The sequence below is a fragment of the Chenopodium quinoa genome, unplaced genomic scaffold, assembly GCF_001683475.1.
Source record: "Chenopodium quinoa cultivar QQ74 unplaced genomic scaffold, ASM168347v1, whole genome shotgun sequence".
NCBI lineage: Eukaryota > Viridiplantae > Streptophyta > Magnoliopsida > Caryophyllales > Amaranthaceae > Chenopodium > Chenopodium quinoa.
Window position 1 is genome coordinate 579,894 of NW_018744026.1, and position 19,105 is coordinate 598,998.

General features: G+C 35.3%; 1 protein-coding gene across 1 annotated transcript; it reads right to left on the reverse strand.

The window, feature by feature from the left end:
• Window positions 1–1,146: 1,146 nt before the first annotated feature.
• LOC110690275 (uncharacterized WD repeat-containing protein C17D11.16-like) lies at window positions 1,147–11,141 on the reverse strand. The gene is made up of 15 exons (XM_021867100.1): window positions 10,666–11,141; window positions 9,803–9,990; window positions 9,557–9,636; window positions 9,378–9,473; window positions 8,918–9,038; window positions 8,352–8,410; window positions 8,190–8,264; window positions 5,005–5,072; window positions 4,808–4,904; window positions 3,447–3,521; window positions 2,266–2,364; window positions 2,029–2,172; window positions 1,855–1,947; window positions 1,581–1,658; window positions 1,147–1,488 (listed from the first exon to the last, which is right to left on the reverse strand). The coding sequence occupies exons 1-15, from the start codon at window positions 10,782–10,784 to the stop codon at window positions 1,420–1,422; spliced, it is 1,461 nt and encodes a 486-aa protein (XP_021722792.1). The 5' UTR covers window positions 10,785–11,141; the 3' UTR covers window positions 1,147–1,419.
• Between the last annotated feature and the right edge of the window lie 7,964 nt (window positions 11,142–19,105).

A 19,105-nucleotide genomic window follows, 5' to 3' on the forward strand; every position in this document is an offset into this window, starting at 1 on the left:
ACAGGAAGACCCAGATAGGTACCCAAAGAAGCCTTCAATTGTAGCCAAAGACTACAAGCCAAAAAATCACGGTAGTCTTGAAGCGTATTCAGGCTGAACTTGACAAAGGACTTCTGTAGATTAATAATCTAACCCGAAGCAAAGCAAAAGGCCGAAAGAATGGCCATGACATTATCACATGCTGGAAAAATAACAGCAAATCATCTGCAAAGAAAAGATGAGAAATCGAAGGTTTGCCCCTAGAAACCCGAATACCAAAAAACAAAGCTTGTTCTTCCGCCCGCCTAAGAGAGGCTGACAACACCTCCATACACAACACAAATAGATACGACGATAGAGGATCACCTTGTCTAAGACCACATTGTGGTCGAAAAGAGGTCATAAGACTTCCATTCACAAGAACCTGGTACGAGACAATTATAACACACTGCTCAATAATATGAACCCAATAAGGCGGAAAACCAAAAGCCCGTAAAACCTGACTTAAAAAATCCGAGCGCACTGTATCATAAGCTTTATTTATATCCAACTTTAGAGCCGCATAAACACGTTTCCGAGCTTTAGAAGCATTCATAAAGGACAGAAGCTCGTGAGCTACCAGCACATTATCAGAGATTAGGCAACCCGACACAAAGGCATTCTAGAACCCTGAAATAAGAGTGGGTAGAATCTCTCGCAAACGGCCAGTAATGCACTTCGCGATGCATTTGTACAGGACATTACACAACCCAATCGGTCAAAATTGAAATACAAACTCCGGCTAAGAAACCTTCCGTAGGACTAAAAAGGTTCTATTCCAATCTTTCAGCATGTACCCATGAGCCAAAAAGTACTTCATTAGTTTGTAGTTTCCTTTTTAGCTTAGTAGTGGTTTGTTCCATTACTTTACATTTTTTGAAAAATCAATAACTAAAGATGCTTCCCAAATAAAAATCTAGAGGTTCATAGCATGTCAACTAGAGGTTCTTAATAACAACGATTCAATGTTTTCACAACTTCCTTCTTGCCACTCAGCGTTGTGTAATAGCACCATACTATCCTGCCATTCAGCGGTTGAAATAGCATCGTCCTCCTCTCCTTCATTTCTGGGAAATAAACTGTCCACTAGAAATACAGATTGTTATGTTCTAAGGCTGTATGCCCAAAGGTTAAAGTGCTCATGCAGCCAAGACCTTTTCAAAATTTATGTTACATAGTATTTTTTTTCTTGTTTTTTAAGACCAAGTGATTTCATTGCAATAATAGTGAACTTACTCTTATATTAAATATCATTGATTAAACAAATGACCCAAAAAAAAAAGGCAATCTGAAATGTAAGGAGAATTGATAAAATCTAAAGAAAACCAAAAATTTTTTAGATCAGCAATCCTGGAAAAATGCACTCTATCATTCAACTGCTGATCTTTCTAAATCATCAAACTATGACTTCTTATCAATGTTTTTGCTATACTTCTTAGCAACTCCGGCCTCAGAAGATGTATCCCATACCTGCCAAGGATTAAGCTCTAGGTTAGTAAGATCAATTCCACGGTATAAAAATATATAGTATATGCCAGAAAAGAAGTGTGTAATGAACTCACGTCTAATATTCCCTTAGAACCTCCGATAGCAAGCCAAAGAGGGTTTTCCTGTGAGAAGGAAACTGAAAAAACAGCTCCCTGAAGGATAAGAAAACATATAAAAAAATCTTTAGAAGCAGATCTGCATGTAAAAATAATAGTGACCACAAAAAAATCAATTACTACAGAAACCTAGCCTTGAACTCTACACTACAAGTCTATAATTTGATTAGCGAAATTTTAAGAACAATTTTCTTCGTTCATTTCTTCGTTGGTAAGAGAACCATATACTTACAGCTTTAGGATTCCGGGAAGAAATACAGGAAGGCTGGTTATTTGTCAAATCCCATAGTTTAACCATTTTATCAATTGAGCCACTAGCAAGGAGCTGCAGCAAGCAATACCAGAATGAGGAAAAGAAAATAGGCTAGCAAAGCAAGCGCACAAATCCGGTAGAAAGAGAATTTACATTTGGTATGGAGGGATTATATGAGATAGAGCTGGCAGCTTTGTCATGTGCATGAATGGTGAAACTAGGCTTCAATTCTGAATCTGAACTGGAACTAGCAGCTCGAATGTCAAAACCCTGAATCATTCCATTCTCAAGGCTTACCTGGAATTGCAAAAAATTTTAACAATTGAACAATTCATGCTTTCCACATCATGAAAGAAGGTATAGAAACAATCAGAGTCAATTAGCACTAACAACAAAAGAGTGTTCTGTATGAGGATCCCATGCCAGGCTCTCAACATCAGCTACAACAAACCATCTATATCCAGAGTGTGAAGGCTTCCTTCCATCCTTCTGCAATAATGAATAAATACTATGAGGGTTTTACAGCAAATGAAAAGGACAACAAAACCCAGAACATGCTCTTCCTTGATGGTACAGTCCACAACACGTGTCTCAATATAAAAGTAATCGATTAGAAAAGCAAATGCAGCCGAGCAGGAGTTATATCATGTCGATCTCATTGATATAAATTTCTTGCCTACTAATCTACGCTATCATCTTGATTTTGTAAATGCGGCCACACACAAGTGTGAATAAAAAGCCTTTTATTAGCATGCACGAGTAAGCTATATATATCTAGCAAAATAACACAGAAGATAAGGTTAAAAAGCACTCACTGCTCAAATTTTAATCAGTCAAAACATTTTAATAAATTTAATCACGATAACCAATCTAAAAAATTCAGATAGAAGCAGGAAGCACAAAAAATTACCCTGATGGTGAAAGAAATTAGAAAAGGCAAAAGTCCAAGGAACTATTGAAAGAAAGCACAACCCAATGCTTTAACAAGGATCGTTAATCAAATTTTACATTTTAAATATTACTAATGCAGTCTGCCTTCATAATTAAATCTATCAAAATAAGATCATTTCCAATGGTGAGACTCTAGTAGTATTTTTTAGGAGACTGAGAGAGAGTTGTTTTTGCAAAGAATACCAATAAGTTGGTATCTAAACTTAGCAACTTTAAAAGAAAGTTGCTAAGTTTAGATACTCAACTTGAGTCTCAATTGACAAAAAATGTGGGCCCTCTTAATTAATATTATAATAATTTTATATTTATTTAACTTGTTTTTAAATACAAGCCAACAATCCCTCGAATATAAAAGATGGAAACAAAAAAAAAAATTAACAATGCACAAACAACAATAATATTAACTATTGATGCAGTGCATAAAAAATATAGAAAGATAATGGATGATTACCAGAGTCACGTCGAAATAAAAAGAACAACAATTATTACATAAAGGGAAGTTGTTGATGCACATTAAAAAAAAAAAATAATAATAATAATAATAATAAGCATAAAATGATGGCAATGCCTATACCAAATTATTAATCAGATACTAATTATAGCTAAGTTTTGTTTATTACCATAACAATTGAATGATCGAAAGATCCACTTAAAAGAATTTGTGGTACATGATGACTGAATGCAACTGCTTGAACCTGCAAGAAAGGCAAATATGAAATAGCTATCAAAGTAGCAGCAACTGGCACAAGCAGTCCTAATAGAACAAAATATTGACATATACTCCTAACTTGCAACACTTTGACTTTTACTCTATTCACATACTCCACTTGACCGGTTTTAGTGATTTATAGTTAAGGAAAAGCATAGTCTTGTGGGATTGTTAGATTTGTCTAAGTTTATGCTTTTACAACATAAACTTTTATTATTTTAATTATTGGTAATTAAAGATATTTATGATTGAAATAATGCATTGGCAAACGTGAAATGGAAAGTGTTGCAAGTAAAAAGAAACAAAGGAAGTATTTGTTCTGAATATATAGGTACGGAAAAAAAAAGGAAATGAGGAGTCCTTCCTCAAGATAGTACCCTTGCTCCTCGTTATGTGTATTTACATACCATGGCAATTTGGTAAAATACTGTCTTCTATTAGTTTTAATCAATGATTTTAGTTTACGTGCAAAAAATCAAATCAGCTAGTAAAAAAATACGGAGTATTACTACATGGTCTATTAGTATACTGATATAAGTAAACCTTTTAGATACAAGTAAAATTTGTCGGAGATACAAGTAATATTTCTCTAAAGCATATTATTTTCCTAGCCTTTTTCCTTAAAACCTATTAGACCCCACCCCACCAACTACGATTTTTTTTTTTTTTTTTTATTTTATAAAATGTCAAAAAATGGTCTGGTATGTGCCAAATAACCCCCACGCAGGGAGCCCCGAAGATCATATTTCCTCATGAGAAAAAAGTCACACACTGAGAGACAAGAATCTTGGCATTATCTAACATGTACAATTGCCATGTAAATTGGGCAGCTGAATCTAACTGTCCATAATGTATCAGAATGCCAAACTACAGGATTTCTAACTTAAATAGCCATAGTGCAGGTTTGGATCATCTAACCATCCTCTTTACAATATTTCAGTAGAATCTACTAGAAGTTCAGTACAAATTCTTTAAGAAACAGCTATTTAGAGCTCAATCATGTGACCTTGTCATTTAACAACAACTTAAACACCCTATTCCAATGATTCAAGGTGATTAACAAAAATGACTTTCTAATTAGTAGAATTGTTGCAACCAACCTCAATGTCTTTGATGATTGAAATGTGGGTTTCATTTACAATTCAAAATTCAATATCTTTCTTTGAAAAAAAATTAAAAATAAAATAAAATAAAAAACATTCTGTGATAGACTAAATAAGCCACAATATCTTCTAGCCAATGGTAAAATAATGAATAAGATTTGATTCTTGCCTTGTCAGAGTGGTGCTCCATGGTAATACTACACTTTCCAGTAGCCACGTCCCATATCTTAACTTTTTTGTCTGCACTGGCACTAGCAAGTATATTCCTGATGAACAAAGCAGCAAGACACATATATTTAAAAATTCGACTGGATAAGGGTTTTAGTAAAACCAAAAAAAAGGCATAGAAAGGGAAGAAAGCTCAACCTGAACTCCTTGTTCCAAGCAAGGCCAAGCACTGCGTCGGTGTGGCTGTCTTCTTTGAACTTAGGTTTCTAGATGAAGTATATTCAGCAAAAGCAACAAAAATCAGCCAGAAATTGGGAACAAATAAGAGAGCTGAAAATCAAATATAGGCCTGATTAAACCCAAGGGACTCATAGTAAGCATATATAAAGGTTTCTGGACTAGACTATAAGATATAACTGTAGCCCAGTGACAAATTTGGCATAAGTTACAAATCACATAAAAGTATACAGCATAACATATACTAATATTCATTTCATCTTTTCTTTTGACATCCAAAGAGGACAAAATATAATGTTCTCGACTCAAGCACTAGGGAATCTAATTGCTAATTTTTTATTGGAAAAATTGATTTTAATAATCCCACCTTTAATTGGTTTGCTATTAATAATCCCACCTTTGAATTATAATTTAATAATCCCACATTTATAGGGCATCTACATCTACTGGTGTCTTATGACTAGTAACTTAAGTAATTTTTATTTTTATTTTTTTTTAATTTAAGGAACATGTGCCACTAAGTAATTGGTAAAAAATAAATAAATAACCAATTTTTTGTTAAAAAAAAAAAAAAAAAAAAAAAAAAAAAAAAAAAAAAACATCCCACTCCAACGGTCCCAAGACTCCCAACCCCACGACCACCCCAACACCTGCCCTCCGGCAGCCCCTCCTCCCCACCACACCGCCAGAACCCCATCCCACCTCCTTCCACAGAAAATCGACCCCCCTTCCGCTAAAGCCACCCTAATTCCCACCCCTCACCCATACAACCATCCCCTTTCTTTTTCCAGCGTCGAACAGCCCCGTATGAATGAGAATTCACTAAATATGGATGGGGTGTAGAATACACGCTACTTGGTTGACTCGCATACATCACAATAGTTGAAACCACCGGTAATGGAGCTCAAAACTAAAATGGAAATTTACAGTTTTCGAATCAAAGTTTAGTATAAATTTAATTTTTTTAGGGAAAGGTGGGGCGATTTTCGCTGGGTGGAGATGGAGATGGCCGTTCCGGAGGTTTGGGTGAATAGAAGAGTCTGGATCGAAGAGAAGGAATAGAAGAAAAAAAATATACCTGGGTTGCTTCACCAGTGCCGGCCGCCAATATATCTGCAGCCGGAAACCACCGGGGATTGATCTCCGGCTGTCTTCCGTAGCAAAACCGACCAATTTTTCAATTGCAAAGCAACCCGTAAATTAGGGTTTTTCAAAAATTAGGGCTTTTAAATTGGGGGTCAAATTGAGGTGATTTCATTCAATTAACAAGAAGCTTTTGCTCGAATTATCTCTCTAAAGACTGGGTAAGCTTTAATTTGGAAAAGAATGTGTTTTTTTTTTTACAAAAATTAATCCAAATCCCCTTTTTCTCATGCCTCTAAACGTAAGGCGGCTCAGGCGCTGCGCCTTACGCCGTGGTGGAGGCAGTCTGATGCGCAACGCCTAGGAAGGCCGAGGTGTTTTGATTATTAGATAATAATCCAAAGGTGGGATTATTAGATAATAATCCAAAGGTGGGATCATTAGATAATAATCTAAAGGTAGGAAGTAGGATCATTAGATAATAATCCAAAGGTAGGATATTAGATAATAATCCAAAGGTGGGATCATAAGATAATAATCCAAAGGTGGGATTATTAGCAGCGAACCGGCTAAAGGTGGGATTATTATAATCAATTTTTTCCTTTTTTATAAAGAAGTCTGCAAAGACACTAATTTTCATTAATTAAAGTCATTTCACATCAGCAATTGACAATCAACAACAAAGAAAACTAATTTAACAAAGCCAAACTATAATCAACCATGAAAGGGCAAAAAATCCAAATTCACATACATAACACTTGAGCACATTCTCAATTCGTTGTCTCTACAACTTTACGTGTTGATCCGTCAGTTTGTAATTTTAAGAGAAAATATTTCTTGTAATAACTTCGTAAATTGTATCATCAACATCAATCGTAGTCCTACATAACTTGAGACAATTCCAAAAGGAGAAAACACCAACACACACCTACACAAGTCATCTGAAAATCTGAGATCTTGAAACTACCATAAAAGGAGAGAAAACCCACAAAAGTAGGATAAAATCTTATCAACTAGAGGGAGAAACATAGGTAATTTATTTGAAGGAACTGAAAACTTAAAAGGAGAAAGAGAATGGGGCTCACCATCACCAACAATGGTGGATAGCAGTCCCTTGAAGAAAGCTGATATGGTTTGCTGAAGGGTTTGTGTATGTGTGGTGGTGGTGGGGTGGGGGGGGGAGGGGAGGTGTTTGGGAGAGAGAGATTTCGTATTTCTGACCGCTAATTATCCTTCATAACATATTATTTTGTCCTAATTCCTGTTATTCCGTACATATATATTTTGAAATTAACATCAACATACTGTTGCCCGTAAACACAGGTCATCATGTGCTCTGGCATTTTGAACCTCAAATTTAAGTCCTGGCATTTGAGCAATAGCATAGTTCAGCACAAGAATCTAAACCCACAGTAATACCCCATTTATAGTTGCTGATAAAAGCTAACCAGATAAGTACTAGGTTGATGATAAGTGCAATAAATGGGTAAAAAGCTTTAAAAAAAAACACTGTTCAAAGGCATAAAACACAATATTTAAACAAATAAATATCAGAAAGATGCTTCAATTGCATAAGCTACTACGTACGTTTCTTTTCAGTTGACACGAACTCCTATTTTGGGTTTTTTTTTCTAGTTGACATGTTTCCTTTACAATTCCATTTACACATTTCTTTACCCCAATTATGGGATTAAGGCTTTGATTGATTGATTTAGCCACTTGCTTTTACCTACTATGTCCTTTTCTTGCTTTACAAGTTTACATATACTATTAAATGATTGCTTTTGCCTTCTCTCTGTCTCTACAAATTGTGTACCAATTCAGATATATCAACTAAAAAGATATGGAGGAAGTATAATACTGCAGAATTGTGCATCAAGTTTTTTAAAATCACATTGAAAATCCAATTTTTGTGATCACATACAACAAACATAATGATCATACAGACAGCTCTTAATTATCAACCATAATTTCCGTCATTGAACTACAAAACATGGAAAATCATAAAAGTCAAAGCAAATTACAAACAAAACGAGGAAACTAAGTATGTTCAATAGTTTTACCTTCTTTCTTTTTTTCTTCTTCTCAAGACACTCATCAACACCACCTAATACAAGTGATGGTTCAACTTCATCAATCTGTCACAATAAGAAGAGAGTAAAGCTCAAAATTAGCTTATTATTATCATTATATTCCAAATATACATAATACCATTGAGTACTTACAATATCAAGATCCCATATTTCAATTGAAGGTTCCATTGAACCCACAGCAATAAAGTTTCCTGCCAAAAATGGAAGGAAAAATGAATTTTAAAATATGGGGTAGTAGTAAAATAAGCATCAGCAGGAACCTAAAGCAAAAGGAAAAGCAGCAGCAATCAGCAAACTAACCAAGTCAGTTTACCATGAAACTGCAATTCACATATTCACTTTTTTTTTCTAATATTACAGAACAGCCTAGTATAAACTTCCATCACGGAAAAATCTGGACCTTAAATGTAAACATGAATATACTAATTAAAATCACCAAAGCAAAAAGTATTACATTTTAATACAGAAAAGTTGGAAGACTCGGAACAATTCTGTTTTCAAAACTTAGAAATAAATCCTATGAAGCTAGGATCTAATTCTACAACTTCAAATAAACACTAACCAAAAAACAATATTCATAACTGTTACAAAAAAAAAAAAAAAAAAAAAAAAAAAAAAAAAAAAAAAAAACCCAACAATTATTAACAATATATTTAAAGTCCAAAACCTCAAAATCTTATGAAGTATTAGTATCAAACCTCTTTCTCCGCCTTTTAGTGGGCAGTCAAGCCACGCAGTGCATAAAGGAAATGCTGATATAATGATGTCATGGTGAACATACAAGTTTGGACCATCTTCTGTATCCTCTAAGATATAGACCTGAAAGTTATTATATTTATCAATAGTAAATCTTGAACCAATCAATACATGCATGCACAAATAAACCCTCCCTTGGCTAAAAGGAGATTAAGTTAACGATGAAAACCAAATGTTAAAAGCAGCAGAAGCCCATAACAGAGGGAGATAGCTCTAGGATACAAAATTAAATTTTCAATACTAAACAAGTAAAACATAACTTAAGGGGTCCTACTATGCATTCATAGATATTTATATATAAACTTGCCCAATAGCAGGGCCACCATGAGCAACTGAAATAGATACGTACACCACATGCACATCAAAGATTAAAAAAATGTACACCGTATGTTCACAGAATACCTCAAGTTGACTGATTTCTTCTTCATTACGTGCACAAACAATGATCGAATCTTCTGCTCTTATGATCATATCCTCTTCCTCTTCTGAATCATTATCCTAAAAAATAAACGATATAACAATTTCAGAAATAATTGAAAGACAAATGAATCCAGAGGCTAAATTTGAAGTATCCTACTTACATCCTTATCCTTTAGGTACGGGTCCAATTCACTGCTGGGATAATAAGCATCACCAAGCCCTTTGCTAAATACATCAATGCCTGAAAAATTAAAACATCAATGCCTATCTTCAGATGAAGCATTATCACACACAGTAAAAAAGGCTCAAGAAGCCTATCTTAAAAACTAACATTGAGGCTAAGATAACATTTGAAGTCACTTGCTAAAAAAATACACAACATGATACTGGCAATAAGTCGGATGTACCATCATCGTCTTCTTCATCATAATGTTCCATGTCAAGTTCCTTGAAGGCATCAGCTATATCACCAGAATCCTTGCCAAGTGCCTCTGCCGCAACAGATGCAAGTGCAACTTCATCAACCTCCTTGGTGCTCTCTGCATCCATGTTCTCGTCTTCTTCTTCATCATCATCATCATCATGCTCAACATCACTGTAACGTTAAAAAAGCATCAATAGACCACAGAAAGATTCAAATGAAAATGTTACACATACACCCCCGCCCGACAAAGTTTCCAACTATCAAAACTGGAATCATCTCTATACACTAAGTAAAAAACAGAAGGGGAAAAAAACACACAATCTCAGAATCATGTTGGTAAAAAAGACTACATGTGCACCAATAGCAGTGGCATGGAAATACACTACTAATCCCATCTCCCAAAATTTCTAATCTACTGATTAAACCACACTAAACAGTAAAAACATTAGCCTTTAAGTTGAAAAAATAGACAAAAAATTTCAATGTTGTGCCACAAATTTCAAATTCACATCTAACCTTACAACTACCACATAAACAAATTACATCCCCATTATTAATTCCTCTTAAGAAACTAGAAAAGCACATAACATACACAAAATCCATAAAAAAAGGGGAAACATATAACCCTTACAAAACCCAAAATCACAAATAACCCAAAACCACTATTTCAACACCTTACAAGACCCAAAATCACAAATAACCCTTTTGCTTTTTTTCACATTAAAATGGGTGAATAAGTTTTCACATTGATGACTTCCAAAAGTAAAGCAATTCCATTCATAAGCAACAAAAAAAATATGGAAAAGCCTAAAACATAATACAATTAAATAAAATAAAATAAATTACGCTGTATGAAGAACACCACTTTGGAGCAACTTATCAATTTCTTCTTTAGATGGAAGTTCAGCAACTTCTGGTAATGATTTTGCTACTCCCTTGGGCACCCATGAAATTGCCGCAATCATCGTTTATCACCTCAATTAAAATTATCAACAACTATATAATATAACAAGTGTTGCAGGTGGAAGCCACCAGTCTTCAGTCTTCAATGGAGACAAGCGTGGGCGGCGAATTGAATGAGGCAGCGGGCGAAGATGAAGTCGGCGGCGATGGAGGGGGCACAGGCGGAGTGGGCGGCGCGCTGGAGAAGTGAGGAACGAAATTTGGGACTTTTTTTTTTTTTTTTTTTTTTTTAGAATGAAATCACTACCCTCCTCATTGGCGTCATTGCATTTAGGTTTTTTTATTTTTCACTAAAATCACGAACTAAATAATCTATTATTAAGAGGCATATGTCAATTTTTTATTAAAATTTTTTCCATCTAAACTAATTAAATACAGTATTTCTTTTAAAATTAATTAAATACAATACTCCTTTATTTTCTATTTTTTTGCCTTCTATATTCCAAAACTAATTAAATATAGTACTTCTTTCAAAATTAGTTAATGAGCTTAAAATCACAAATTTTTCTATTATAAAATTGACAATTATTTAAACAAATAATAACTACTTAATCCGTGCAACGTACGAGATTAAACTAGCACAAAATATACGATCTAATAGTCTCAACTATTGTCGATTTGTTTCTAGAGGAAATACAAGGGTAAAATTGACACTTCAATGAATTAATTGGGATATGTTTGTAAATTTGCTAGGATGTCCGTTAGTTTAGCTTCTTCCTTCCCTTTTCCTCTTTGCTAGTACTTTCTCTCTCCTCACTCCTCTAACTCACATCAACAATGGAACATCAACTCCAAAATTTTCAACCTCATTTCTTCACGACAACAACCACCATCACAACCACTAACATTTGCTATCTTATCTCCTTTCGCCGCCGACAACACTTTTTTTTCTAAATTTTCACAAATCAAGCTCAATTGATGGAGCTTCAATGGAGGACATAGTCACCCCTACCCTTTGGGGTTGACCATGCCCTTAATTTCACCTTTCATTCATAGGGTTTTCGTTTGAAATCGGGGAAGGTGGATGGAGATTGGGGAAGCTTCAATGGTGGTCGAGGTCGGGGAAGCTTTAATTTAATGGTGGTTAAGGTTGGGAAGCTTCAATGGTGGTTGAGGTCGGGGAAGCTTTAATGGAGGAAGAAGTAGGAAGCTTTTCAATGGAGGAGTTTTAATGGTGGTGTTGGTGAAGTAACGACAAACGGTCGTTAAATCAGCGTTATCTTCACTCATGAGGTGGCATGAAAACTTCTCTTCAATATTACAATTATGCCATTAGATTGACGAATTTCGTCAATCATAAAGATTAACTGGGGCTGGCTCATGTTTCTAATAACAAAGGGTAGAAATTTTTTTTAAACGACACATGTCAGTTCATGATTGGTCTAATATTAAAAAAATTATTTTAAAAAAAAAATCGATTTAGCAGCCCTTCTCCATTATGAAATCCAAGCCAACCGAAAACTAACCAGCCACTGCCTTAATCCCCCACAAATGGCGAACCGACCCTCCCAACCCCCATAACACACAACCTCATCGAGCTCGTGACAATATCGAATAAACGGTGAAGTTGTTGGGTTTGAGGGGTTGAATGGTAGCGACTGGAGCTATTGCACAAATTAGTGCCTGCTGCTAATTTTTGTGCTGCAGTGGTGGTTGGTGCGGCGGCATGAAGTGTGCAGGCTAAGTGGTGGAGTTTGTGGGGATTGCTTTGTTTTGTGGGCTATGGTTTGGGGTGGGAATGGGCCGACTAGGGTGATTTTTGGGGTTACAAGGGGTCACCCGACCGTTTCAGAGATTAGGGAGAGGGTTGGTTGTTTTCCAACAAGTTGGGGGTTGGACTTAGCATTTTGCGGTGGCATAAGGGGAGGAAGTGGTTATTATTATTGTCTTTAGTTATGTAGACACCCAAATGTGTCTCCCCAAAACCAAACCCAGTGATGAGTACCTTTCATGTCATTTGATTATCGAACAAAGCGAAAGAGTGAAAAGTCTAGTGATGAGGATGTTTTATTAAAATATCTTTTCTTTCTGTTTTTGAAAATATTTCTTTTCTTACCTTATTTATGAAAAACGTGCATTCCAGTTTAGTTTAGTCCATGACAAGGGTCCGTTAATGGTGTTGTTGGATGGGTCTTGAAAAGACCTTTCCAACGATATATTATAAGCCCAATTCCGATGAATAATGAGGAAGTTATGGCCAAAATACTAAACTAGGCCAAACCGGTTTTTACCTACGACCCAATGATCATGTTGAGGGTCCAAAGGTCTAGTCCTATTCCTAAACTAATTAGGATTAATTAGAAGCTTCTATAAGTTTCTAAAAGATCTTAATTATCCTTTTTGAAAAGATAAAATCAAAGAATTTGAGTTTAAATAAAACTTTCCTTTTATAAAAACTTTCCTTATTTTTAATCCTTATTCTATTCGAATTTAAAGATGTTCAAAGACAGTTAGATATTATTTTCATTTTCATGCCTCATAATCTTTATCCAAATTTTATATGGTTGGATAGATCTTGAAATTATCTTTCCAATCATATATTATAATATTAAATCCGAGTTATAACGAAAAAGATATGAATGAGATATGAGACTTTATCCAAAACTGACACCCTTCCACTATTTCGGCCATATATTTTTATCTACAAAATATTTTAATCTGATTTAATTGGTTTGGAAAGTAGATTTCAAGAGCTTTCCAACATCATATTATATGCCTTATTTGGACTTCCGGATCAAAAGATATGATAAAAACAAAAAATGCGTGTAACTGATTATTAGAGCCTGACGACAAGCATTAGCGCCTGGCGCTATGACCAGCGTCTGGCGCTAATTGTGTTTTATTCTTGTTGAAACTCTGATTCGTTTTTTTTATCCATCCGACTGATTTTCTCTATAAATAGCCTCCTAAAATCTCCGTTTTCAATCATCAATTCTCAACAATAATCAATTTTCATCAAATATCATCAATTCTTATTCTCTCTAGCTTTCAAGAATTCTTCTCTCTCTCTAGCTTTCTCTACAAAATTCCGCATTCACAAGACCAAGAAACACCTAGCCAAGTTCGAAGTTGCCTTCGTCCTAGACGTGAAAGGTTTTAATTTCTGAGGGTTTGGTCCCTAATCTCTATTTCAATTATTTAATTTAATTGTTTTATATTTTCCTTGAAGTTACTAATGCGTGTATTTTGTTATTAGAAAGAGATACGAGGCATCCAAGTAAGTGCTTTAATTGTTTGCATTGTTATTATGATATAGAAATCATGTCTAGGTTGTTATTATGATTCCTAGTGTCATGTTAGGGCGTTTTGATTTTCCTAGTATCATGTTTAGGGTAACAACTATAATTTCTATTATCAAATATGACAATTATGATTTTTATGATGCTTCTTGTTTTCTTTCCTAATATTCATGTTAGTATCATGTTAGGATTAAAGCTTTGATTTTTATTGCTTAGTGACATGTTAGGATTTGTTATTAATCATGTTAGTATCATGTCTAGGATCTTGCTATTATTATTATGCTTTATTTTTAACATGAACATGATTATGATTATTATGATGATTATTATTATGTTGCTTTATATTTATTATTTATTGCTTGATCACGTCTTTTATTCATAAAGGAAATTGGTACTTGTAATCACGCTTAATAAGATAATTTATTAATCTTGTTTAGGGTTAATTTGATTATAATTCAAGTGATTACCAATAATATATTTATTTGTGCATTAATATTCAACCAACATAGATTAAACAGGTTTAGGGTAAACCTATTGATTGTATATTAGTCCGAAAGCGCACATGAATACGATCAGAATAAAGTAGAGGCCTATTATTAGGGCATGTTCAATCTCTTTTAGGTTGGATTTGTACCTTCATCCCCGAACTACCAGTCATGGTTCCAGACCTATTGGAGCTGACGATCTCCTAGATCGTTAAGGGGTGTAACCTTCACCTCGTGAACGGTTTACAAGTTCCTAAAACTTTTTGGTGACTCTTTTGCTCTATCTTCTTTCCCTTTGGACGCCACCGTACTTTAGTGTATTATCACAGTGGGGTTCTGTAGGCGTCGTTCGAAGTGCGCCTACGTTAAGCATGTGGTGAATATGCTTGGCACTCATAAGAAGTTGGAATTGACATATACGATTAGGGACAAGGAAAGTAGGGAGCCGCCAACAAGTTTTTTAGGAACTTTTAAACCGTTCACGGATCATAAAAAGGCAACCACGATAAGGGACAACGATAGGCAACAACAATTGACCCGTGAAGGTTACACCCCATTCATAATCCATGAGATTACTAACTCCATATGGTTCGGAACCACGAAAGGAGGATCCGGGATGATGGTACGAAGTGAGTCATGGAGTCACATTCGCCCGTATTGGCCTCTACTCGATTCTTATAGTGAAAGAAAAGTGATTCCTGCGATTTCAAAGGCATACAAACAAAGATTCAATTTGCTCCAAACTATTAGTATGCTAAATTGGTTTAATATTAATGCAACACATTATTCTAAAATATTAATGATAACTTCGATTAATAACAAGATTAAAAAGGAACCTAAACCGGTTGTCCAAATTATCTTATTAGGCGTGATTTTCAATTATATATTCCCTTTAAACATGCAATATGGTGATCAATAAAAATAATAATAGAATAAACATTAATATTGGAAGCAATGTAACAATAAATTGTTAGTCAAATCAAATATAAAATAACCTAATCATGATACTAGCAATATAAAAATAAAATAAGTAATTACTCACATTCCGCGCGTTCCTTTAAATTTCTACATCATGAATAAACTGTTAGTAACTTCAATAAAAATATAAAGCAAATGAAAATGAAATTAAATAAATGAAAAGTAGAGTTGATTTGGTCCAAACCCTCAGTTATTTGTACCTTTCACGCCTTGGTTTAAGGACGGAACCTCGGGTTAATACAGACTTCTTGGAGTGCTTAAGGGAATTATTATGGAAGAATAAGGAGGCTAGAAATTAGGCTAAATAGGGAGAAGAGAATTATCTTTAGTGTAAGGTGAGAGAGAATGATTATTGGTGCCCCGAACTGCAGAAAGGGGGGTCCTATTTATAGGGAAAATGAGCAGAGGGAACACACGGGACCCTAAAAAGATAAAAACCCTAAAAAAATAACACCGCGACACGGCAGAGAACACCGTGACACGGTGCCAGGCACCGTCAGACGGGGGAAGGCACCGTCAGATGGGGGAAAATCCCGTGACGCGGTGGAAACTGGTGATCTGTAACTCGGAATAAGGCATATATTATATCATTGGAAATCTTATCAAGTCTACTTTCCAACCCAATTAATATCAAGTCAAAATGATTTGTATATTTTAAGATATGGCCGTTTTAGTGGAAGGGTGTCGGTTTTAGGCTTAGTTTAGTGTTTTGCTCATATCTTTTTCGTTATAGCTCAAAATTGGGCTTATGATATATGGTTGGAAAAGCTTATTTAAAGGCCTATCCAACAAAATAATAATTGGATCAAAATTTTATAGCCATAAAATCAGTATCTCTCGATTTTGCGATGTGGACACGAAAAGTGGAAAATAGGATATGGTTTAGGGAAATGAGCTAGAAATTGGATTGGTTTATGAAATATATTGGATAGAACATGGATTTAAGCACTCCAATGATTAAATACTCAACCCGACCAATAATGGCGGTGAAACGTGTTCACCAACGGGTTTGGTTTTGGGGAGACATTTTTAGGTGTCTACAGCTTCAAGCTAGGGATAATGCTTGAAATATTCCCTATAGTTTTTGGCGACTCCATTAGGGAGGATTTCTCTTTTAATTCCTGAAATTTATTTCTGCAATGATTTAGAATGAGTGGATGAGACTCGAAAAGTTCTAAGTATTTCATGAGCGTAATTTTGATTAATATTATTGTCATATGCATAAAAAAGATCTCATTGGAAAGACCATCTGTAATGAGTTAAAACATAGGATTTTTACACGTAGGAAATTTGAGGAATATCTTTCACAACTAGGATCAAAATAATGCTACGCAGAACTGGAAAATTTTATCGAGCACAGAAAGCTGCTGAGGCATGTAGGAACTAGCGTCAGAAAACAGAGTTTAGCGCCACTAATTTGACTCTGGCGCCAGGCGACAGTTTCTATCGTCAGGCGCCAAAGCCAAATTGTTGACGCCGGCCTCTGTTTGCTGGCGCCAAGTTCTTCCAATACCGAGCTAGAAATATGCGTTCTAATTTTGACCAGTTTTTAGCACTGTTTGCTTAATCCTACTTCCTGATTGAGTTTTTCTCACTTTTTTGAAACCCATATGTGTTCTACATATGGACATAACCCTCTGGGAATTCATGCTCCATCTACCTGATTGAAAGCTCTGTGCAACAAAGGGTACATCCGAGAATGCTGAATTCACCAAACCATGCAAGCGAGTTTTTCTTAACTCGCGGTGTCCCATCCACTCGACCCTACCCTTCACAGTTAGGCTTTCGCGCGGTGCGTCTGGACAATTAACCATGGGCCCTCTTTGACTAACCCATATCCCTAACTTTATAGAACTAGAGCCATGGTTAGGTTGCAAACTCATTGCATCATATTGTGACTACTTGACTACTTGTGCATCTCTTATTTGTGCATACTTGTTATGTGACTAAACTAACCGTTTGGTTTGACTTGTGCTTGTAAATAAGTCCTAATAAACTAATTAATGACTAAAGGACTTTGCTTAATTAATTAATTTGAGCTAATAAATATGTCTAAAATCGAGTCATAGTCCCTTTAAGTCAACCCAGATTTTTATTCCCGTATAGTGCACAAAGCGTCAACTTGTTTTGGTCATAAACAGAGTTCTACGAAGAACTACGAGTTGGATCTGTAGCCCCGAGTTTTATCTTTAATTTGGCGTTGGTTTTATCCCAATCAGAGTCACAGATCAAAAGTTATGACTAAAATACCACAGCCTGTCCGGTTTAATGCATATACGTGAAGTCTTAACTTAGTCTTTGCTTCATTCTAGTCACATAGTCTAGCCACATGGTCATGACACGAGTCTTAACATTTCACCTACACTCACTAGTCTTAGCACACACTTTGAGTATATGTCACCATGACCATGTATTAGATTCATGCATGAGTCGGTTTTTTTCCGTCATTTGAGTTGGGGGTACATTCGATTCCTAATTTTTTCACATCTCTCCACCTACATCACCTTTCTTCATATCACAACTTTCATTCTTTCTACTTTCTTTGATCCATTGCATGTTGAATAAGTTTGAGTCAAATAATTAACAATGAATATCCCTAATTTCCCTTTCCACAGTACTTGGTCAAGGAAAGAAGGGCAATTAATCAAGGACAACCTCTTTATTCAAGTCTTACTTTTTGATAAACCGATTCGTCAAAAGAGGAAAGCCAAAAAGATAATGGCAACTCAAGAAGAAGTCAACGAGCTTAGGAATCAATTGACTGACGTGACTGAGGCGTTGATGGCTTTAGCCCTCAAAATCAATGACCCTGTGAATCATCAACAGATGGACCTCATGCAAGAGAGCTTGAGCAAGCTATCTAGTGACTACAAATTTCAAGCCATTAGTTCACAAGGGGTCTCGCTGGATAAGGAACTTCTTCCGCATAAGTTCAATACCACTGACATCCCTAAATTCAAGGCAACAGATAATCCTTATCTTCACTTAAGAGCCTTTGAAACTATAATGAACATTACATTAAGGGGATTGATAAGAAAGTCTTTCATTCCTTGTTTTCTTTATCACTTGAAACTGTTTGTCAACAATGGTTCTTTTCTCTTGACAAAGAGAAAACCTCTACATGGGAATCGATAGTAAACACTTTCATTGATAGATACAAGTGTAACATTCAAGTCAAAACCGATTATAGACAACTCGAGATGCTAATACAAAAAGAGAATGAAGGCTTTAATTCTTTCTTCAATAAGTGGAGGTAAACCTCTGCTAAGATGATTGAGGGGCCCACTGAAAAAGAATTTGTGAGGAAGTTTATCAAGAATCTCCAAGAGAAGTATTCAAAGCATTTAAAGTATTGTAGACATCTACTTTTAGCCTCCTGTCCCGACAGGAAGTGCAATGACGATAAATAAAACCATCTTCGTGTTGGATCAAAGTAAAGAATGCTTATGGGTAACTGGTTAAGCCACAAAACACAAAAGACTAGCCCAGATAAAAGAACAAGGCCAACGCAAGGTCCAAATTAACTAAACCCGATCATAATTAGGCTTAAGCCCGTGCTTAAAACCCAATAATGACGGATTTAGGAGCGTCTAGGTTAAAATAAAAGCTGCCGCGAAAAAT